The 23,959-nt window shown below is 47.7% G+C and overlaps 1 protein-coding gene across 2 annotated transcripts in view; it reads right to left on the bottom strand.

Annotated features, from left to right (window-relative positions):
- Positions 1 to 23,959, bottom strand: part of LMF2 (lipase maturation factor 2) — a 242,632-nt gene that overhangs the window by 73,053 nt on the left and 145,620 nt on the right. For both annotated transcript variants that reach the window (XM_063926648.1, XM_063926647.1), the window contains exon 8: positions 9,137 to 9,242. In XM_063926648.1, the coding sequence (XP_063782718.1) occupies positions 9,137 to 9,242 (106 nt within the window). The remainder of the gene's footprint in view (positions 1 to 9,136; positions 9,243 to 23,959) is intronic.

Below are 23,959 nucleotides of genomic sequence, written 5' to 3'. Positions count from 1 at the left end.
GGCCGGCCTCTAAGCAGACCTTGTCCAGATGGATTAGACTTGCCATTCGGCAGGCTTATATTTCCTGTGGCAAACAGGTTCCGGTTCAGACGGGTGCTCATACTACCCGATCAGTGGGTGCCTCGTGGGCGGCTGCCAGAGGTGCTTCCACTACTCAACTTTGCAGAGCGGCGACGTGGTCTTCAGCCCACACGTTCGCAAGATTTTACAAGTTTGATACTTTTGCGTCCGGAGAATCTAAGTTCGGACGTTTAGTTTTGCAGGCCACAGACAGCACTCACTCCCTGGGGGAAAACTTTGGGACGTTCCCTACTGTATAGGACTCCAGTGTCCCCTAGTGGATGAAAGAGAAAAAAGGATTTTGGTACTTACCGATAAATCCATTTCTCTGAATCCTCTAGGGGACACTGGACGCCCGCCTCGGTGCTGTCAACCTGCTGTGTTACAAGTTCTTGTTTTAATCAGTTAGTGCAAACAGCGTTAGTTATTCGGTTAAGAGTTCTTGGCCGCCGTTTGATATGTTGTACGGTTCGGTTCCTCGCCATGGGCTATAGTGTCATGTCCTATTTTCTCAGTCACAATTTTCAAACTGAGGGAGGAGGGATGTGAAGGGGGAGGAGCCGGCTGTGCAGACAATGCTAATTTAAGATTGTGCCACACCTCCGGTTCAAGGCTTCACACCCCTACTGTATAGAGAGAAATGGATTTATCGGTAAGTACCAAAATCCTCTTTTTACTGCATGCTATCTGCAGGATCCCTGAGGATAGCTGTTAAGTCAGCGCTACCTTTTGGGCAAACGTGACACCCTAGGGGAAGATTCCCATCGTATCCTGGCCCTAATAGGGAAAGGATACTCCCTGAGAATTCTTTGTGGGAAACTGCAGTCTCTTGTCTGGAGATTCCCGCTCTTTTTCTTCATGAGAGGAGGGAAATTTACCTCAGCTTTCTTCCCCTTAAACATGTGTACCCTTGTGTCAGGGACAGATGAGTCATCAGTGATATGCAAAACATTTTTTTATTACAATAATCATATATTGAATACTTTCCTGCCATTTTGGCTGTAACTTTGCATTATCGTAGTCGACACTGGAGTCAGACTCCGTGTCGATATCAGTGTCTATTATTTTGGATAGTGAGCATTGAGAGACTCTGAAGGTCTCTGTGACATAGGGACAGACATGGGTAGATTCCCTGTCTGTTCTCTAATCTTTTGTGCAATAAATTTTCCTTAGCACTTAATTTCACATATCCAAACAGGTGTCGGCGTTGTCGACGGAGACACCACTCACACACACATTTACTCCATCACCTCCTTAGGGGAGCCTTTTACCTCAGACATGTTGACACACACGTACCAACACACCACACACTCAGACAATTCCCCCACAAGGCCCTTTGGAGAGACAGAGAGAGAGTATGCCAGCACACACCCCAGCGCTATAAACCCAGGAATAACACAGTAACTTAATGTTAACCCAGTAGCTGCTGTTTATATTGATTTTTGCACCTAATTATGTGCCCCCCCCTCTCTTTTTACCCTTTTCTACCGTGCATCTGCAGGGGAGAGCCTGGGGAGCTTCCTCTCAGCGGAGCTGTGGAGAAAAAATGGCGCAGGTGAATGCTGAGGAAGAAGCCCCGCCCCCTCGACGGCGGGCTTCTGTCCCGCTTAAATAATAAGAATTTACTTACCGATAATTCTATTTCTCGGAGTCCGTAGTGGATGCTGGGGTTCCTGAAAGGACCATGGGGAATAGCGGCTCCGCAGGAGACAGGGCACAAAAGTAAAGCTTTCCGATCAGGTGGTGTGCACTGGCTCCTCCCCCTATGACCCTCCTCCAAGCCAGTTAGGTACTGTGCCCGGACGAGCGTACACAATAAGGGAGGAATTTTGAATCCCGGGTAAGACTCATACCAGCCACACCAATCACACCGTACAACTTGTGATCTAAACCCAGTTAACAGTATGATAACAGCGGAGCCTCTGAAAAGATGGCTCACAACAATAATAACCCGATTTTTGTAACTATGTACAAGTATTGCAGATAATCCGCACTTGGGATGGGCGCCCAGCATCCACTACGGACTCCGAGAAATAGAATTATCGGTAAGTAAATTCTTATTTTCTCTATCGTCCTAGTGGATGCTGGGGTTCCTGAAAGGACCATGGGGATTATACCAAAGCTCCCAAACGGGCGGGAGAGTGCGGATGACTCTGCAGCACCGAATGAGAGAACTCCAGGTCCTCCTTAGCCAGGGTATCAAATTTGTAGAATTTAGCAAACGTGTTTGCCCCTGACCAAGTAGCTGCTCGGCAAAGTTGTAAAGCCGAGACCCCTCGGGCAGCCGCCCAAGATGAGCCCACCTTCCTTGTGGAATGGGCATTTACATATTTTGGCTGTGGCAGGCCTGCCACAGAATGTGCAAGCTGAATTGTATTACACATCCAACTAGCAATAGTCTGCTTAGAAGCAAGAGCACCCAGTTTGATTGGGTGCATACAGGATAACAGCAAGTCAGTTTTCCTGACTCCAGCCGTCCTGGAACATATTTTCAGGGCCCTGACAACATCTAGCAACTTGGAGTCCTCCAAGTCCCTAGTAGGTGCAAGGCACCACAATAAGCTGGTTCAGGTGAAACACTGACACCACCTTAGGGAGAGAACTGGGGACGAGTCCGCAGCTCTGCCCTGTCCGAATGGACAAACAGATATGGGCTTTTTTTGAGAAAAAACCACCAATTTGACACTCGCCTGGTCCAGGCCAGGGCCAAGAGCATGGTCACTGTTCATGCGAGATGCTTCAAATCCACAGATTTGACTGGTTTTAAAACAATGTGATTTGAGGAATCCCAGAACTACGTTGAGATCCCACAGTGCCACTGGAGGCACAAAAGGGGGTTGTATATGCAATACTCCCTTGACAAACTTCTGGATTTCAGGAACTGAAGCCAATTCTTTCTGGAAGAAAATCGACAGGGCCGAAATTTGAACCTTAATGGACCCCAATTTGAGGCCCATAGACACTCCTGTTTGCAGGAAATGCAGGAAACGACCGAGTTGAAATTTCTTTGTGGGGCCTTCCTGGCCTCACACCACGCAACATATTTTCGCCACATGTGGTGATAATGTTGTGCGGTCACCTCCTTTCTGGCTTTGACCAGGGTAGGAATGATCTCATCCGGAATGCCTTTTTCCCTTAGGATCCGGCTTTCCACCGCCATGCCGACAAACGCAGCTGCGGTAAGTCTTGGAACAGACATGGTACTTGCTGAAGCAAGTCCCTTCTTAGCGGCAGAGGCCATAAGACCTCTGTAAGCATCACTTGAAGTTCCGGGTACCAAGTCCTTCTTGGCCAATCCGGAGCCATGAGTATAGTTCTTACTCCTCTACGTCTTATAATTCTCAGCACCTTAGGTATGAGAAGCAGAGGAGGGAACACATACACCGACTGGTACACCCACGGTGTTACCAGAACGTCCACAGCTATTGCCTGAGGGTCTCTTGACCTGGCGCAATACCTGTCCCGTTTTTTGTTCAGACGGGACGCCATCATGTCTACCTTTGGTATTTCCCAACGGTTTACAATCATGTGGAAAAAACTTCCCGATGAAGTTTCCACTCTCCCGGGTGGAGGTCGTGCCTGCTGAGGAAGTCTGCTTCCCAGTTTCCATTCCCGGGATGAAACACTGCTGACAGTGCTATCACATGATTTTCCGCCCAGCGAAAAGTCCTTGCAGTTTTTGCCATTGCCCTCCTGCTTCTTGTGTCGCCCTGTCTGTTTACGTGGGCGACTGCCGTGATGTTTTTCCCACTGGATCAATACCGGCTGACCTTGAAGCAGAGGTCTTGCTAAGCTTAGAGCATTATAAATTTACCCTTAGCTCCAGTATATTTATGTGGAGAAAAGTCTCCAGACTTGATCACACTCCCTGGAAATTTTTATTCCTTGTGTGACTGCTCCCCAGCCTCTCGGGCTGGGCTCCGTGGTCACCAGCATCCAATCCTGAATGCCGAATCTGCGGCCCTCTAGAAGATGAGCACTCTATAACCACCACAGGAGAGACACCCTTGTCCTTGGATATAGGGTTATCCGCTGATGCATCTGAAGATGCGATCCGGGCCATTTGTCCAGCAGATCCCACTGAAAAGTTCTTGCGTGAAATCTGCCGAATGGAATTGCTTCGTAGGAAGCCACCATTTTTACCAGGACCCTTGTGCAATGATGCACTGTTTTTAGGAGGTTCCTGACTAGCTCGGATAACTCCCTGGCTTTCTCTTCCGGGAGAAACACCTTTTTCTGGACTGTGTCCAGAATCATCCCTAGGCACAGCAGACGTGTCGTCGGATCAGCTGCGATTTTGGAATATTTAGAATCCACCCGTGCTGTTGTAGCAGTATCCGAGATAGTGCTACTCCGACCTCCAACTGTTCCCTGGACTATGCCCTTATCAGGAGATCGTCCAAGTAAGGGATACTTAAGACGCCTTTTCTTCGAAGAAGAATCATCATTTCGGCCATTACCTTGGTAAAGACCCGGGGTGCCGTGGACAATCCAAACGGCAGCGTCTGAAACGGATAGTGACAGTTCTGCACCACGAACCTGAGGTACCCTTAGTGAGAAGGGCAAATTTGGGACATAGAGGTAAGCATCCCTGATGTCCCGGGACACTATATAGTCTTCTTCTTCCTGGTTCGTTATCACTGCTCTGAGTGACTCCATCTTGATTTGAACCTTTGTAAGTGTTCAAAAAAAATTTTTTAGAATAAGTCTCACCTAGCCTTCTGGCTTCAGTACCACAATATAGTGTGGAATAATACCCCTTTTCTTGTAGTGGGAGGGGTAATTTAGTTATCACCTGCTGGGAATACAGCTTGTGAATTTTTTCCCATACTGCCTCCTTGTCGGAGGGAGACCTTGGTAAAGCAGACTTCAGGAGCCTGCGAAGGGGAAACGTCTCGACCTTCCAATCTGTACCCCTGGGATACTACTTGTAGGATCCAGGGGTCCTGTACGGTCTCAGCGCCATGCTGAGAACTTGTCAGAAGCGGTGGAACGCTTCTGTTCCTGGGAATGGGCTGCCTGCTGCAGTCTTCTTCCCTTTCCTCTATCCCTGGGCAGATATGATCTTATAGGGACGAGAGGACTGAGGCTGAAAAGACGGTGTCTTTTTCTGCAGAGATGTGACTTAGGGTAAAAAACGGTGGATTTTCCAGCAGTTGCCGTGGCCACCAGGTCCGATGGACCGACCCCAAATAACTCCTCTTCCTTTATACGGCAATACACCTTTGTGCCGTTTGGAATCTGCATCACCTGACCACTGTCGTGTCCATAACATCTTTTGGCAGTTATGGACATCGCATTTACTCATGATGCCAGAGTGCAAATATCCCTCTGTGCATCTCGCATATATAGAAATGCATCCTTTAAATGCTCTATAGTCAATAAAATACTGTCCCTGTCAAGGGTATCAATATTTTTAGTCAGGGAATCCGACCAAGCCACCCCAGCTCTGCACATCCAGGCTGAGGCGATCGCTGGTCGCAGTATAACACCAGTATGTGTGTATATACTTTTTATGATATTTTTCCAGCCTACTGTCAGCTGGTCCTTGAGGACGGCCCTATCTATAGACGGTACCGCCACTTGTTTTGATAAGCGTGTGAGCGCCTTATCCACCTTAAGGGGTGTTTCCCAACGCGCCCTAACTTCTGGCGGGAAAGGGTATACCGCCCATAATTTTCTATCGGGGGGAACCCACGCATCATCACACACTTTATTTAATTTATCTGATTCAGGAAAAACTATGGTAGTTTTTTCACATCCCACATAATACCCTCTTTTGTGGTACTTGTAGTATCAGAAATATGTAACACCTCCTTCATTGCCTTTAACGTGTGGCCCTAATAAGGAATACGTTTGTTTATTCACCGTCGACACTGGATTCAGTGTCCCTGTCTGTGTCTGTGTCGACCGACTAAAGTAAACGGGCGTTTTAAAAACCCCTGACTGTGTTTTTGAGACGTCTGGACCGGTACTAATTGTTTGTCGGCCGTCTCATGTCGTCAACCGACCTTGCAGCGTGTTGACATTATCACGTAATTTCCTAAATAAGCCATCCATTCCGGTGTCGACTCCCTAGAGAGTGACATCACCATTACAGGCAATTGCTCCGCCTCCTCCCCAACATCGTCCTCCTACATGTCGACACACACGTACCGACACACAGCACACACACAGGGAATGCTCTGATAGAGGACAGGACCCACTAGCCCTTTGGAGAGACAGAGGGAGAGTTTGCCAGCACACACCAAAAACGCTATAATTATATAGGGACAACCTTATATAAGTGTTTACCCATATAGCATCTTAATATATATAAGCATATCGCCAAATTAGTGCCCCCCCTCTCTGTTTTAACCCTGTTTCTGTAGTGCAGTGCAGGGGAGAGCCTGGGAGCCTTCCCTCCAGCCTTTCTGTGAGGGAAAATGGCGCTGTGTGCTGAGGAGATAGGCCCCGCCCCTTTTTCGGCGGCCTCGTCTCCCGCTCTTAACGGATTCTGGCAGGGGTTAAATATCTCCATATAGCCTCCGGAGGCTATATGTGAGGTATTTTTAGCCAAAATAGGTATTCATTTGCCTCCCAGGGCGCCCCCCTCCCAGCGCCCTGCACCCTCAGTGACTGCCGTGTGAAGTGTGCTGAGAGGAAAATGGCGCACAGCTGCAGTGCTGTGCGCTACCTTTAGAAGACTGAGGAGTCTTCTGCCGCCGATTCTGGACCTCTTCTTACTTCAGCATCTGCAAGGGGGCCGGCGGCGCGGCTCCGGTGACCATCCAGGCTGTACCTGTGATCGTCCCTCTGGAGCTGATGTCCAGTAGCCAAGAAGCCAATCCATCCTGCACGCAGGTGAGTTCACTTCTTCTCCCCTCTGTCCCTCGTTGCAGTGATCCTGTTGCCAGCAGGACTCACTGTAAAGTAAAAAACCTAAGCTAAACTTTCTCTAAGCAGCTCTTTAGGAGAGCCACCTAGAATTGCACCCTTCTCGGCCGGGCACAAAAATCTAACTGGCTTGGAGGAGGGTCATAGGGGGAGGAGCCAGTGCACACCACCTGATCGGAAAGCTTTACTTTTGTGCCCTGTCTCCTGCGGAGCCGCTATTCCCCATGGTCCTTTCAGGAACCCCAGCATCCACTAGGACGATAGAGAAATACATTTTCTTGGCGGGGGCTCATACATATATACAGTGCCGCCGATTTTGAAGTCTTCTTGCTTCTCATACTCACCCGGCTTCTGTCTTCCGGCTCTGCGAGGGGGACGGCGGCGCGGCTCTGGGATCGGACGACGAGGGTGAGATCCTGTGTACGATCCCTCTGGAGCTAATGGTGTCCAAGAAGCAGCTTCTCTCCCCTCAGTCCCACGATGTAGGGAGTCTGTTGCCAGCAGAGCTCCCTGAAAATAAAAAACCTAACAAAATACTTTCTCACAGCAAGCTCAGGAGAGCTCACTGAACAGCACCCAGTTCGTCCGGGCACAGATTCAAACTGAGGTCTGGAGGAGGGACATAGAGGGAGGAGTCAGAGCACACCAGAATCTAAATTCTTTCTTAAAGTGCCCATGTCTCCTGCGGAGCCAGTCTATTCCCCAGGGTCCTTACGGAGTCACCAGCATCCACTAGGACGTTAGAGAAAACATGAAATCCTTTGTTACCAGTTGTACGCATTAAACATCATATGAATAGCCCCTTTCATCTCAGCTGTAGTGTGTAGTGAGAACTGTGTTGCTACTTGTTACCTGTGCTCTGTTCTAGTTTTTCTGTTACTGTAATGTTAAGTTCTGTGTACCCTGTATTGTTCTAATGTCTGCCATATGTACGGCACTGCAAAACACTTGTGGCACTCTATAAATAAAATGTAATAACAACAACAATACTGTAATAATAATAAAAATAATATGCATTTATAGCATATTTACGTACACTTTGCAAACGGACCCCACTGGTTACGAACAGTTACCAAATTACTTTACAGGCATTACTCTCAATGTTACATGGTGTGGACTATTTACAAAATGGAATGTAAATGGATTGATATGTACATATGCTCATAACCTTTAGAAGAAGGGTGTGGCTTATGGGTCATGTTACCTAAATATATTACATTTTTTCACCAGGGTTCATAGGTTCCACAGGGAGCCCTGTGGACCCCATGAACTTAGAAAAAAAGAGAGTTAACAAAGGTAAGTCTACCATAACTCATTTTCTTCATCAGGGTTCATAGGTTCAACAGGGCGCCTCGATGTTCCCTGTGGACCCTATAAACTTCGAAGAAAAAGAGTTAACAAAAGGTAAGTCTACCATAAATCTCCTTTTCACAATCTTAATACATAAATAGTCTTTTTCCCTGTACGTCTGTAGGATCTTCCTCGCTTGTGGAATAAAATGTTTTTTTGTTTTTTTTAATAAGATTGTGTAGCGTTTCTTTTCTGTTGGATGCCAGCCCTTTTGTAAATGGAAGCAGCTGGATTTAAAGAAATTTTAGTTTTCAATCCTAGGAATAGTCTTGACTCTGTTTATCAGTATAGACTAGATTAAATAGGCCGGTACATAGGGTTGTAAGTATTAGCATGAGAGTTATAGGTAGCTGTGAGATTTTGTCGCTTTAGCTCAAGACTTGCCAAACTGTGGCTGTCCAGCTGTTGTGAAACTACACACCCCAGCATGCCCTGTCACAGTTTTAGCATTTCCTAATAGAAAAACGAAGACTGGACATGCTAACTTGCCAGGCCTGATTTAGCGTCTACATTTAAAGTTTCTATATTTTTAATAGGCAAAATCACTGGTCAACTCACAGAAAACTTGCGGCTTCCTGTAACTCGTATGCTATTATGGTTTCATATTTATAAAATGTGCTTTAACAAATTTTATTTCAATAGCACTCCATTTACTGTGATGTTCCATAATCTGGAGAAAAGATACACGCTTGTATCTACTACGTAATTCTATGCATAGAAATTTAGTATAGCTTCTACTTTCCTAGCTGAAGTATTCCAGTGACTTGTTTGCTAATTTACAGATAGCAGAGGCTAGTAAAACACTGGAAGTACTCACAAACAATCCATGACATACAAACTGTGTCCTCACCTGTACATTCCTTTGAGAATCTCCCAACCTAGAGAAGCCACAGCTATCCAAATAGATGGAAATGTGAGAGTACGGAGCCACTGCAGAAAGTCATGGTACGTAAATGCTGTAGAAAAGGGAAAGCAGATGTAGATAAATCATTTTTGCCAAAAGCAAGTGGGAGACTGACACTAATGATAGGGTTAAGCACCACCCATAGGGATTTATATTTCACCTACTCTTTCTATCCCTACATTACCCTTCTCCTACATTTCCCAATCCCTCTAACCATATGGGTCACCATTTTCACATAGCAACCAGTTATAGGGGAGGTAGATAACCGAAAAGAGAAAAACAGAACAAAACCACCACCATGTCTGAACAAATAAATAAAAAAACAAACAAGAGTTATGGTAATCTTACCTTTGTTAACTCTCTTTCTTCAAGGACCACAGGGTCCACAGGGAATACATTGGGGTAGTAAGTGGTGGATCAGCTCTAGGCACCAAAACAGTTAAGCTTTCAGATATCCCAGGATGCTCATGTATCCCCCCCTTTCTCCCGTGGAAACCAACCCCCAATGCTTAGGCAGGTCAGTTTCATTAACAAGTCTAACGCAGAAGCAGGATAGAATTGAAGGAATCTACGGTACACTGAAGAACACACTCTCAGAAGGTATGCGGTTAGCACACTGATCGTCGAGATCCAGGCAGTCCCAATATAGACGTCGGGATCCCGACGGGAGCATCATACCACCGCCGCTATACTGGCGAGGTAGGTGATTCCCCCTCTATGGGTGTCCACTATACCCATAGAGGGAGAATAGAACCTGTGAAGCTCGCCACTGAGCCCGCAGTGTGGTGAGCGCAGCAAGCTCGCAAGGGGCTTAGTTGTGCTCGCCCCCCTGCTAGCATTCCACCGCTCGGGATGCGGATGTCGGTATGGCGACATTCGGCATCCCATGTGGCGGGATATCATACCGAATCCCTCTCACAGATAGGAGAAGGGGAACCAGTGACCAATGCCACAAACCCATATAGGCCAGGTGCATCAGGTGGGTGCCCTGTGGACACTATGGACCGCAAAGAAAGAGCGCTAAAAAAGGCAAGTCTACCATACTTCTCGTTTTCTTCTTTGGGTTCCATAGGGCTTCACAGGGAATACACTGAGGATGTCCTAAAGCAGTTATTTAAGGAAGGGGACGCTCCTGAGCGGTAAAATAATCTGTCTTTAAAATGAAGCATCCTGGGAGGTGAATGTATTAAAGACATAGAACCAAAGAAAGGTGTGGACAGAAGACCACGTAGCTGCCTTGCCCAACTGTTTGGCGCATGCACCTCGGCACACCACCCATGAAGGTCCCATAGAGCGAGTATAATGAGCAGAGATTGCAGGTGGCACTGGAAGATAACTGTAGGTGTATGCTTGTGAGAGCCTCTAGGTGTAGGTGTATGCTGGAAGACCTCTGGGTGTAGAGCCCACTCGGCCGTATGTACGTCCTCGAGGCTGAGTAAGTCTTCTTCCCAGTTGAGTGTCCCTGGAATGAAGACCGCGGAGATGGCTAGTAGATGATGTTAGACCCATTTGAGAATTCGGGCCACTTGCTGCATCGCCATCTGACTGCGGGTGTCACCCTGATGGTTGAGATATGCTACAGCCGTGGCATTGTCGGACTGAACCTGGACTGGTCTGCCCTGAATAGTGCGTGCCAGAGTGAGTGCTCTGTACATCGATCGTCACTAAGAAAATTTCGGCCTTGAAAAAAGTGCTGTCCGGACACTGCCCCCCATTCGCAGAGACTGGCATCCTTAGTGAGGAGTACCCAAGTCTGGAATCCAGAAGGGGCGTCCCTTGTCCAGGTGCATAATCTGGAGTCACCAGGTTAAGGACAGTCGAACTTCTGGAGAGAGGATTATCATCTGGTCTGAGCAGATGGGGCTGTCTATTCCACTTGGATAGGATCAAGTTTTGTATAAACCGAGAATGGAACTGAGCACACTCCACCATGTTGAAGGTTGAGACCATCAAACCTACGACGCGCATGGCCGAGTAGATAGACACTCGCAGAGACTGAAGCAACTTGCGGACTCATTCCTGTAATGTTGAATTTTTGGGGGTAATTCTGAGTTGATCGCAGCAGGATTTTTGTTAGCAGTTGGGCAAAACCATGTGCACTGCAGGGGAGGCAGATATAACATGTGCAGAGAGAGTTAGATTTGGGTGTGGTGTGTTCAATCTGCAATCTAAATTGCAGTGTAAAAATAAAGCAGCCAGTATTTACCCTGCACAGAAACAAAATAACCCACCCAAATCTAACTCTCTCTGCACATGTTTGTCTGCCCCCCCTGCAGTGCACATGGTTTTGGCCAACTGCTAAAAATTTTCCTGCTGCGATCAACTTGTCCGCAGGTAGAAAGAACATCTAGTATTGAGAGTCCAGGAGAGCCCCAGATCCTTTACTATGGTGTAAGAGATGACTTTTTCCAGTTGATGGGCCACACGCAATGTTGAAGAAGGCCAGCGTTAGATGTAGATGGCGTTGCAGGACCTCTGGTGAGTTTGCCAGGAGAAGTAGGTCATCCAGGTAAGGAAGTATCCTGACTCCCTGATGACGTAGGTGTGCTGCCATGGCAGCCATAATTTTGGTAAATACTCTGGGTGCCGTAGCAAGCCCAAAAGGCAGAGCACCAAACTGGTAATGTTGTTGGAGTAGATCAAACCGTAGGAATTGTTGAGCAGAACAAGCTATAAGTATATACAGATATGAATCTTGAATGTCCAGAGACACCATAAAGTCCCCAGACTCCAAAGCTAGAATAATGGAGTGGAGGGTTTCCATGCAAAACTTGTTTTGCTTTTTTACAATTCTGTTGAGAGACTTGAGATTGAGGATAGGTTGAGGAGACCCACTGGGTTTTGGGACAAGGAACAGTGAGTAATAATAACCCGTTCTGCGGTGTGACCAAGGAACTGGCACTATCACTCCTGACTGCAGGAGGGATTGAATCACCTTTTGTAGGATCAGAGCCTTTTTTTCGGGGTCTGATGGAAGGCTTGTACAAAAGAATTGTTGAGGCGTTCATCTCCTGAATGAGACTATATACCGGTGCAAGACCACTTCTTGCACCCATGTGTCTGAAGTGGTCAGGCAATAGGCTTGAGCGAACTGAAGAAGTCAGACTCCCACCCTGAGATCTCCCAGTGGGAGGCCAGCCCTGTCAGGGTGCGGGTTTGGTATCATGTTTGGCTGGAGGCTGTCTTGCAGCCCAGGCCTGCTTGGACTTAGGTCTAGTACACTTTCTGCGAGGTACACTGGATTCCACAGGGAATACATCGGGGGGGGGGGGGGGGGGGTTTGAGTTGGATTTTGATCTGAGGCACCAAAAGTCTAAAGCTTTGACTGTTCCCAGGATGCATTGCACCGCCTCCTCTATAACCCCACCTCCAGGCACTGGGGGGGGGGGGGGTTTGAGTTGGATTTTGATCTGAGGCACCAAAAGTCTAAAGCTTTGACTGTTCCCAGGATGCATTGCACCGCCTCCTCTATAACCCCACCTCCTGGCACTGGAGCTCAGTTTCGTTAACCAGTCCAATGCAGTAGCGGGTAAAAGAAAGTAGATGTTAGTCACATAGAACCACATTCTCACAACAGGAGAAGGGACTAGCGGCTAATGCCATACAAACCCAAAAGAAGCTAAGTGCGTCGCGGTGGGCGCCCTGTGGAATCCAGTGTACATCGCAGAAAGTGATTTAACTATGGTAAGTCTACCATAAATCTCCTTTTCTGCAGCGGAGTACACTGGGATTCCACAGGAAATACATCGGTGATGTCCTAAAGCAGTTCCTCATGGGAGGGGACGCACTGTAGCGGGCACAAGAACCCGGCATCCAAAGGAAGCATCCTGGGAGGCGGAAGTATCGAAGGCATAGAACCCGATTAAAGTGTTCACTGAGGACCACGTTTATTGCCTTGCGCTGCCCAAGAAGGTCCAACAGACCGAGTAGAATGGGCTTTAATAGCAGCAGGAGCTGGTAGTCCAGCCTGCGCATAGGCTTGTGCAATCACCATTCTAATCCATATGGCCAAGATTTGCTTATTCGCAGGCCAGCCAAGTTTGTGAAAATCAAAAAGTACATTTGGCCTTCAGGAGTGAAGCTTGAAGAGCCACGCCATTAAAGCCAGTCTGGCCAGGTGTGGATAGACACTAGGGCCCTGAACGAGGTGGTCTGGGCATTGAGAAAGTAGAAGAGGATGCTCTATCTATAGACCCTGCAGGTCTGAGAACCAATGCCATCTGGGCCACGCTGGAGCGACTAGAAGTAGTATTCCTCTTTCTTCCTTGAACTTCTGTAGTAACCTGCCCGTAATTCCAGAATATTTATCGGGAGGAAAGATTCCTCCCTGGTCCACCGACCCTGGAGACAGTGTTGCTCCAACACTGCGCCCCAACCCTGTAGACTGTCATCCGTTGTCAGGAGGACCCAGTTAGAGATCCAGAAGGGACGGCCCCTGCTCAACTGTTGAGACCTGATCCGATGAGGCAGGCCGTCCCACTTGGAAAGGATTAACCTCTGCAGAGGGCGGGAATGAAATTGAGCATACTGCACCATGTCGAAAGCAGACACCATGAGGCCTAGTACTTGCATCGCTAAGTGTATCGATACTCTTCGGCGAGAGAGGAAATATCTGATCCTGTCCTGAAATTTCAGGACTCGCTCTGGAGACAAAAAAAATCGTTGGTTGTGTGTGTCCAGTAGTGCCCCCCCCCCCCCCCCCCCAGGTGCACCATGCTCCGAGCAGGGACCAGCGAGAACTTTTTCCAGTTGATGAGCCACCTGTGAGCTTGTAGGAACTGGACCCTTATTTCCAGGAGAACCTCTTGGGAGTTTGCCAGGATGAGCAAGTCGTCCAGATACGGCAGGATCCTGATTTCCTGACGGTGGAGAAGAGCCGTCATCGCGGCCATGACCTTGGTGAAGATCCGAGGGGCCGTGGTCAATCCAAAAGGCAGTGGAAGCCCCGTACAGCGTCGGCTTCAAAATGACGTATTTCCCACAGGGACGTTGTACATAAGCCGCTTTTGAATTTGTTTAAATGTTACTATGGTGATGGTTCATGGCAACGTCCCCGTGGGTATGACATAATTTTGGAGCAGACGCTGTCCGGGGCTTCCGGCGGGAAGCTCGGACTCGGCTCTTTCACATGGGTGCAAGTGTTTATAAGGTAAGATTGTATGTATTGTCTTTTTGTATCCTGATGATAGTGCGGAATAAAATGCACTGAAACAATGATTTTACATGAAGTATTTGGAAACTTTTTTGACTGCTGAGTGCCCCGCACTTGTATGCCGTATATCTACCCCTTGTCGTGAAGGCATGAGCGCCATTCTTCAAAGTTATCGTGAGTGCCGGGCTGAATATTCAGATAGCAGTACACTTGTTCTTAACGAACACTGTCTCAAATGACATGTAGAATACTTACGTGCCTGTAAATGCACAGCGCTGATGAGACAGGCGGCTTTACAGAGGAGACAGAGCCCTGCAGTCCCGGAGATCAGCCCAGCTAGTAGTGAAGATGGCGCCAAAATCTCTGTCAGGGAGTGAGGGAGAGAGAAATGCAGCTCCAGGGTGGGAACACCAGCAGTAGATGGCGCCCGGAGCTGGGGGAGGGGCTACAGGTCAGCGTTTTATCCCCTATGCTGGTCCTCACCACCGGGTACTGTGGAGTCTATATCAAACAGATTTTTGTAATTCCGACCTGTGCTCCTTTGCCCTGGTGGATATAGTGGGGTCCCTGTGCAGTACAGTGTCCATGGCAGCGGCACGGTCCTTCTCCTGGGACCACGATTAACTGGCGGGTCACACCTAGGGACCCTCTTAACTCCTTCCTGATGGAGAGCGTCAGCGGTGGTGTGCCTGAAGACCGGTGCGCCTCCACTGCAAGCACCCGGGAACCCGGCCGTGGGAGCATGCAGCGCTGCTGGAAAGGTGATGGAGCCGCAGCACAGAATGTCAGACTGACATAAGTAGTGCTGCAGCCCTTGAAGTCTTCTTAACAAACCAACTTACAAACTGAGCTCCAGTGCCTGGAGGCGGGGTTATAGAGGAGGCGGTGCAATACATCCTGGAAACAGTCAAAGCTTTAGCCTGTTGGTGCCTCGGATCAAGATCCAACTCTACTCCCCCCGATGTATTCCCTGTGGAATTCCAGTGTACCCCGCTGCAGAAATTGCAATTTATAGGGCGTGGAGTAGGGGCCGGGGGCACATCCAGAGTAAGGGAACTCCGTTCTTATCTTTTGGCGCTTAAATAGGTCAGATTTCTTTGATACAGGAGCAGGCTCCTCTTCCTCAAACTGAAGAATATTTTGACAACTGTTTTCAAGGCAGACTCATCTACGGCAGAGTGACCCTCTTCTTCTCCTGAGTAAGACTCACTAAGAGGGATTTGTAGCCTCTCCATCTTCACCAGAGGATTTGTTTGAATCTGTAATTGGTGTAGATTGAGAAGAGGGTGTGGTCAACATAGTGGTCCCAGAGGGTAAGGACATGTTGCCCTGTAACATCTGCTGAAGAGTCATGGAGGTTTACGCCAGACTTTGAGCAGTATTAGAAAGTGTGTCCACCCAGAGAGGATTCATAGTCGGGACTATATTAGTTGGGACTGGGATAGGAGCAAATCCCATAGAGGCAACAACTGCAGGATTTGACAAACAGGCAGCTAATATACAGAGTGACTGAGAAAAGGCAGCCCAGGGGGATCCTGTCCAGGGGCTGGGGATCCTGACTGGCTAAGTGAAGTATAGCAAGTAGCACATAGACTATCTTGCACACTGTTTTGTGAAGATAAACCAGCAGAACAGAGCCTGCATGAAATAAACAGTGGAGTTTCAGCCTGTCTGCAACCCCTGCCTTTGTTAGTCATAACTGCAAGGAATACACACACACACACTTATGGCAACAGGTAGTGTGCAACAGAGAAAAGAGGATTTTGGTACTTACCGATAAATCCATTTCTCTGAATCCTCTAGGGGACACTGGAGTCTTATACAGTAGGGGTGTGAAGCTTGCAACCGGAGGTGTGGCACAATCTAAAATTAGCATTGTCTGCACAGCCGGCTCCTCCCCCTTCACATCCCTCCTCCCTCAGTTTGAAAAATTTGACTGAGAGAATAGGACATGATACTATAGCACCTGGCGAGGAACCGAACCGTACAACATAGCAAACAGCATCCAAGAAACTCTTAACAGAAAAACCAACGCTGTTTGCACGAACTGTTTGAACAAGAACTTTGAACACAGCAAGTTGACAGCACCGAGGCGGGCGTCCAGTGTCCCCTAGAGGATTCAGAGAAATGGATTTATCGGTAAGTACCAAAATCCTCTTTTCTCTTTCATCCACTAGGGGACACTGGAGTCTTATACAGTAGGGGACGTCCCAAAGTTATCCCCAAGGGAGGGAGTGCTGTCGATGGCCTGCAAAACTAAATGTCCGAACTTAGAATCTCCGGACGCCAAGGTATCAAACCTGTAAAAGTATGCGAATGTGTGGGCTGAAGACCACGTTGTCGCTCTGCAAGATTGAGTGGTGGAAGCACCTCGAATAGCCACCCATGAGGCACCCACTGATCTAGTATTATGAGCACCAGTCTGAACCGGAAACTGCTTACCACAGGAAATATTAGCCTGCCGATTGGCAAGGCTATTCCATCTAAACAAAGACTGCCTAGATCAGGCCTGGCCAACCTGTGGCTCTCCAGATGTTTCGATACTACACATCCCAGCATGCCCTGCCACAGTTTTAGCATTCCCTAATAGCAAAACTGTGGCAAGGCATGATGGGACTTGTAGTTTTACAACAGCTGGAGAGCCACAGGTTGGCCAGGCCTGGCCTAGATGCTGGCCAACCACTCTTTGGACCAAACCAATGGTCCGACCTTCTAAAGGACGACGTAACTTGTACGTATATTCGTAAGCTCGGACAACATCCAAAGACACGTCCCCATCTGCCAATCCCTGAAAGGATGGGACCACAATTGGTTGGTTTACCTGAAACCCCGAAACGACCTTAGGAAGGAAATCCGCTCATGTACGGAGTTTGGCCTTATCCTTCTGGAAAATTAACAAAGGACTCTAACCTGATAGGGCTCCTTACGCAGAAACCCTTCCGGCCGAAGCCAAGGCAAGTAATAACGTGACCTTCCAAGAGAGATATTGCAGGTCTGTTCTTTCCAACGGCTCAAAAGATGGTGATCTCAAAAATTCCAACTACAAATCTAAGTCCCACTGCGCAGTGGGAGGACGGAAAGGAGGTTGTATCCTCAGAGCCCCCTGTAAAAAGGTTTGAACCTCTTGTAAGGACGCTAACCGCTGTTGAAATAGGATGGAGAGAGCCGAAACTTGAACCTTCAAGGAACCTAGTCTTAGTCCTTCATCTAGACCAGCTGGAGCGAAAAGTAGAAGTCTGGGTAAGTGGACGTTCGTCGAATTCCACCCTTGTTCCTAACACCAGTCCATGTACTTCTTCTAATGTCTGCAGTCGTACATGGGTGTCACCGGCTTTCTAGCAGCGATCATCTTTAGGAACAGCCGTTCTTGGTATCCCTCTCACTCTTAAGATCCGAGTCTCAACAGCCACGCCATTAAACGTAGCCTGTTCAGGTCTGAGTGGAGGAACGGCCCCTGATATAGCCGGTCCTCCCTTCGAGGTACCCGCCAAGGGTCCTCCGCTAGTATCCCCCGTAAGTCCGAGTACCAACCTCTACGGGGCCAACTTGGTGCTATGAGAATTGCCCATACTCGCTCTCGTATTACCCTTTTTTGGAGAATTCGGGGTATGAGTGGGAAAGGTGGAAAAATGTAAACCCTTCTGTAACACCAAGGAAGTGTCAGCGTGTCCACTTCCTCTGCTGCTGGATCTCTTGTCCTGGACACATACCTGGGCAACTAATGATTTTGTCGAGACGCCATCAGGTCCACCTGATGGCGTCTCGACAAACCTAGGGGACACTGGACGCCCGCCATCTACTCACCATCATGTCGAAGATCTGTGTAAGCACCGCTCGCCTGGATGCAGTCCTGGCGACTGTGATAATCTGCTTTCCGGTTCACTGTTGACCGCTGACTATATCTTCGGCTAAGAGAAGCGAATAGTAAACTGCTTCTCAGTTCGAGAATGGTTATGGGTAACCCGCTCTCCAGTAAAGTCCATTTGCCCTGAAAGTGATGGGTCTCTAGGACAGCTTCCCCAACCTCTGAGACTGGCATTTGTTGTGAGAATCCTCCAATCCTAAATTCCAAATTCTTGCCTGCTGCAAGGTTTTAGTGGAACGACCACCCAATTAAGGAGATCCGTATCTCTTGTGGAAATCGGATCCTTCGATGCAGGAGCCAGTGTTACCCTGGTCCCTGAGCAGTAAGGTTCATTGGGAATGGTCGTAAGTGTAGTCAGCTGTACTGGAGAGCCTCAAAAGACGTCACCATCATCCCGAGAAGTTGCACAGAGAGGTGCAGGGAGACCGTCTGTGCCCTCAGTACCTGAGTCACTAGCCTCTGTAGGTCCTGGATCTTGTTCTCTGGTAAGAAAACCCTCAATCTTACTGTGTCCAAGATGAGATAAAGGAATGGGATCCGTTGCATTGATCTGAGGTTAAGTTTCTGGAAATTCACCATCCACCCATGTTGAATGAGAAGTTGCTAAGATGTCTGAGCATCCTTGATGAGCCGTTCTTGAGAGGAGGCTTTGATCAGGAGATAGTCTCAATCCTGCCACCATTACTGCCATGATCCTCGTAAAAAAAGAGTCCTGGGGCTGATGATAGACCGAATGGTAGGACCCTTCATTTGGAAAGGATCTGCACCAGTGCAAATCTTAAGTAAGCTTGGTGGGGGTCCAAATCGGGATATGCAGGAATGCATCCCTTATGTCCATGGATACCATTAACTCTCCTAGTTCCAAACCTGCAATAACTGACTGGATTTACTACATCCTGAATCAGCAAACCGTTAGGAATTGGTTTAAAACTTGTAAAACTTCATAATGGTCTGACCGGCCCATCTGGTTTTGCCCTACCAAAAGATTTGAATAAAATCCCGTTCCACTTTGAGGATCTGGGACTAGCGATATAACCCTCTGTATGTAGGAGTCTTTGAATTTACCGCCTGTAATGCTACTGCACGCAACGGACACCTAATCCCTCGTGCTGTAAAAAAAAACGGACTGTGTGTACGTTTCTGAAAGTCTATCCTGTCACTGGGAAATATCTTCCAATACTGCGCCCACCAAGGGGGACCCGAGTTGAGCAGAGAGACTGTCATGCCATGGTGTCGACACTGAACGACTCCTACCCCTGGCTCCACGAGTCTGTTGCTCCAAAACCTCTCCTGGCTCGGTACGACAGTGAACGAGTGAATTTAAACATTGGTCTCGAGTACTCTCCACTAACGTGTGAAGTGGTTCTCGAGTAAGAAGTAGGTAGAAAGGTAGATTTCACTGCAGTTGCTTGCGAAATCCACTTGTCTAACTCGGGACCAAATAACATTCTCTGAGCCATAAAATTCTTCTAGCCGAAATGGCAGGAACCGAGATGCGGGACGTTATTTTATTAGCGTCCTTTGAAGCCTGGCACATATAAGTAGCTAATTCTCGAATATGCTCTGCTTACTGAGAAACCTCCTCCATGCTACCTATTTACGCCCAGTCAGTGTGACAATGTGCTGGTACAAAAATTGCTTTTGATGCAGTGTGCGACCTGACATATCCTTTAAGGCGGTCACGCTAGGCATAGGTGACATTGCCTTGTTTGAAAATGCCCAGTAGGCGGCACCTCCCATTTAACCATTACACTTTTTGATAAAGGATTCTTAAATTCAAACCTCCTTGGTACTTGAAAGCGTTTATCAGGTTGCTTCCAAGCATTCGCCATCTGAGTCTGGAGAGTTCGAGGAATAGGGAGCTCTACTGGCAACGATTGTGGGATACGAATCAATCGAAAACTCTCTGTATCCTTAACTTCTTACTCCCTGAAGTTTAGGGTCTCTATAACCGCTTCTATAAGGGAATCTAAACTCCTGATCTAAGGCAGACTTAAGTATCTTGCCTCTTTATCTATAATAAGACCCTCTTCCTCCTTTGTGTAAGATGATGATGGTTCTCTTAATCGACTTGTTCGCATTGCTTCATGCTTGTGCAGGAGGGATTAATTTAAATCAGAAATTCCTCCATAGTCCTTGAGAATCCCTCAGTCCTTTCCGACTGCTGTTTGCGGGAATCTGACAGTTATTTTGAAATACCTGTTAGGGCTTGCTCCCATGACCTTGACGGAGCCTTCCTCCCGTGCTGGGCGCCCTTAACTAGACAGGCAACGCATACCCGGGAGCCGCTCACCCTTGCTCATCTTACTACATTTTGTGCAAACATAATAAGTCAGTGTTCGTGGTAAGTGCTTTTGACATTTGAAGCAGTACCCCATAGAACGCTCCTCAGTGCTTTCCCCATTTATAATAGGAACAGAAAAACCATAACGGGTGATGGGAGTAAAGGTACACTGGATTCATCTAGCTGAATCTTTCTAAACACTACACACAAAACAAAAAATAAAAAATTATAATAATTATATCACCAGCCTCGTTGCAACCCTCGCACACCCAACTGTATTGCAGTTCTGAGGTCGGGGTTGTGATCCAGTCGTTCCCATCATTTCATCGGGATCTTTTGTTTAGAAGTCCCTTGAAAATGTAAAGCATAAAAATGCCTGTCAGAATACATTGAAAATCCATTGCAGCAGAGTCCTAAATACAAATGTCCAGTAGAGGGAGTAGTTGCTCTATTATAATAACCCGTCCCTCTGCTCTGACTGGCCAGGAAGCCTGTCTATTCTAAAGGTGATAACGCCTTAGAGTCCTTTTGGCGCCTCTATTCATTTAAAAATGGCTGCCATTTATTTAATAAATATATATTACTAAGGCTCTCTGGGTCCTTCCTAGGGTCACTCTCCCCCCCTTAACGGCTGCCCCAGGCCGGACTTACTAGCAAGAGGGTCAGTTTATATTCATTTCCCCCTTTGTCGTCACCCTCAGCCCTCCGCTGGCGGCGGGAAGGGACGAGAGACCATCTGAGCGGGCGGTGGACGCACTTCCCAAGCGCCCCGTAGTGTGATGCTGCTACTGACAGACGCGCTGTGTCTCCCTCCGCTGGCGGTGGGAAAGGGCGAGAGACCATTTCAGCGTGCGGCGGGAGGTCAGTGCGCGTCCACGCTGTATGAGAGGATGCCGCCGCTGACAGCCGCGATGTGTCTCCCTCAGCCCTCCGCTGGCAACTGGAGTAAGCGAGAGACCATTACAGCGTGCGGCGGGAGGTCAGTGCGCTTCCCCACTGTATGTGAGGATGCCGCCGCTGACAGCCGCGATGTGTCTCCCTCCGATGTAGTGGGGGGGCGGGGCGGAGCTGACATGCAGCATGAGTAGAAGCTGGCCAGGGAGTGTTTGAGCCCGCGCTGTGTGTATATAAAAGAAGTGGGGGCAGCGGGGGAGCTGCGCTGCTAGTCTGCCAGGACTTAAGTTACAGGAAGCCTGGAGGCAGCAGCGTGCACACTGGCCAGATAATAATAATTTTTTAAACCTCAAGTTGTGGGAATTGGAAGGAGTCTACTAATAGCCTCTGCCTTTCTATCTAAGGCCCATATTAACCACCAGTACTCACTGCCCATGGAAATGCTGACTCTGTGCTCCGGATTTTCCATAGAGAGATGCAGATCCCTTTATATGGGATCATTGTCTCTCTAATTCAAAGGCTTTTGTCCCCCTTTTCATTAGGTTGACGCAGCCTGAGTTTTCTGTAATGGAGCAGGAGCTCCCTTCAGTGCCTGTTACCTCCTAGGCACAATTTTTCAAACTGAGGGAGGAGGGAAGTGAAGGGGGAGGAGCCGGCTGTGCAGACAATGCTAATTTTAGATTGTGCCACACCTCCGGTTGCAAGCTTCACACCCCTACTGTATAAGACTCCAGTGTCCCCTAGTGGATGAAAGAGAAAATATTGTGGCACGCTTCAGATAAGATGTGAAGAATTTAGTACCCTTAAACACCTGGTCTTAGGATAGAAGGAAAAGAAATGCAGCGATATGTATATGATTGACAGCAGAACATATAGAGTCAGACAGCAGAGCTAGCACAAGTCACATGCAATGCAGAATACGATATGAAATACAATTCACAAACTACAATGGGCACTAAAATGAACTACAAAGCAGCAGCAGCTGGTAGGATATAAGTATATAGCTATATTGATTTTTAATGGTGATAATATGACTTGGAGACACGTTTTTATTAATGGGCAAGTGTTTATACATGTATCAGCGTTATACACCATCATCCCTCACAACTTGGTTTTTGATGCAGTGAGAAAATTGATGTCCACTAATATTGTTCAGGGTCCGCCCATTGAGTTCATTTTAGAACTGTTACAGCTGGTATTGGAGAATAATCATTTTATGTATGAGGGGGGATTACTTTATCCAAGCTGCCGGGACCGCAAAGGGTTCTAATGTGGCCCCGGTTTATGCAGGGATAGTTATACATGAATATGAGACCACCCATATTCTGCCAGCTTATGGTGATAGGATTGTATACTACAAAAGATTTATTGACGACATCTTTTTATTGTGGAAAGGCACTGAGGAGGATTTTTATAGTATGTTGGAGTACTTAAATTCATTGGACGCAACTGTCCGGTTCACTGGACAGGTTGAGAGACAGTCTATCAACTTTTTCAATTTGACAGTGTTCTGTGAGGGTACCGGCCGGGGGACTACTTTATATCGGAAGGCTACAGATAGAAATTCTCTGTTGTCACCAACATTGAAAGATAGCCTTCCCATCTCGCAATTTATGCGAGTATTGCGTAAGAACACCAATTCGGTTCTCACAAAAGCACAAATTGTTGAAATGAATGAACATTTCCTTGACAGGGGTTATAATAAGAGCACAATTGAGGGATGCCTCACCAGAGCACGCAAGAATAGGACTATACAACCCATTAAAAAACAGGGACATATGATATACTTGGCTAAGTATGACGATAGGACACCTATCATTACAAAATCGATCAAGAACAATTGGTCTATTATCAGCACTGATCCCGTTATTGGCAGCGCATGGCCCGAACCGCCCATGATGGCATTCAGGCGGGGGAAGAATCTCAAGCAATTACTAATGCATCCATCTAAAACATCTGTTAACAGGGATAGTACCTGGCTAAATACACAGAAAATAAGAATTTACTTACCGATAATTCTATTTCTCGTAGTCCGTAGTGGATGCTGGGGACTCCGTCAGGACCATGGGGAATAGCGGGCTCCGCAGGAGACAGGGCACATCTAAAAAGCTTTTTAGGTCACATGGTGTGTACTGGCTCCTCCCCCCATGACCCCCCTCCAAGCCTCAGCCAGGTACTGTGCCCGGACGAGCGTACACAATAAGGAAGGATCTTGAATCCCGGGTAAGACTCATACCAGCCACACCAATCACACCGTACAACTTGTGATCTGAACCCAGTTAACAGTATGATAACAAAACGAAGTAGCCTCTGAAAGATGGCTCACAACAATAGTAATAACCCGATTTTTGTAACAATAACTATGTACAAGCATTGCAGACAATCCGCACTTGGGATGGGCGCCCAGCATCCACTACGGACTACGAGAAATAGAATTATCGGTAAGTAAATTCTTATTTTCTCTAACGTCCTAGTGGATGCTGGGGACTCCGTCAGGACCATGGGGATTATACCAAAGCTCCCAAACGGGCGGGAGAGTGCGGATGACTCTGCAGCACCGAATGAGAGAACTCC

This window comes from Pseudophryne corroboree, chromosome 6, assembly GCF_028390025.1.
Source record: "Pseudophryne corroboree isolate aPseCor3 chromosome 6, aPseCor3.hap2, whole genome shotgun sequence".
In the NCBI taxonomy this organism is placed as follows: Eukaryota; Metazoa; Chordata; class Amphibia; order Anura; family Myobatrachidae; genus Pseudophryne; species Pseudophryne corroboree.
Note: the sequence above shows the minus strand (reverse complement) of the source record. Positions and strands in the feature narration are given on the sequence as shown.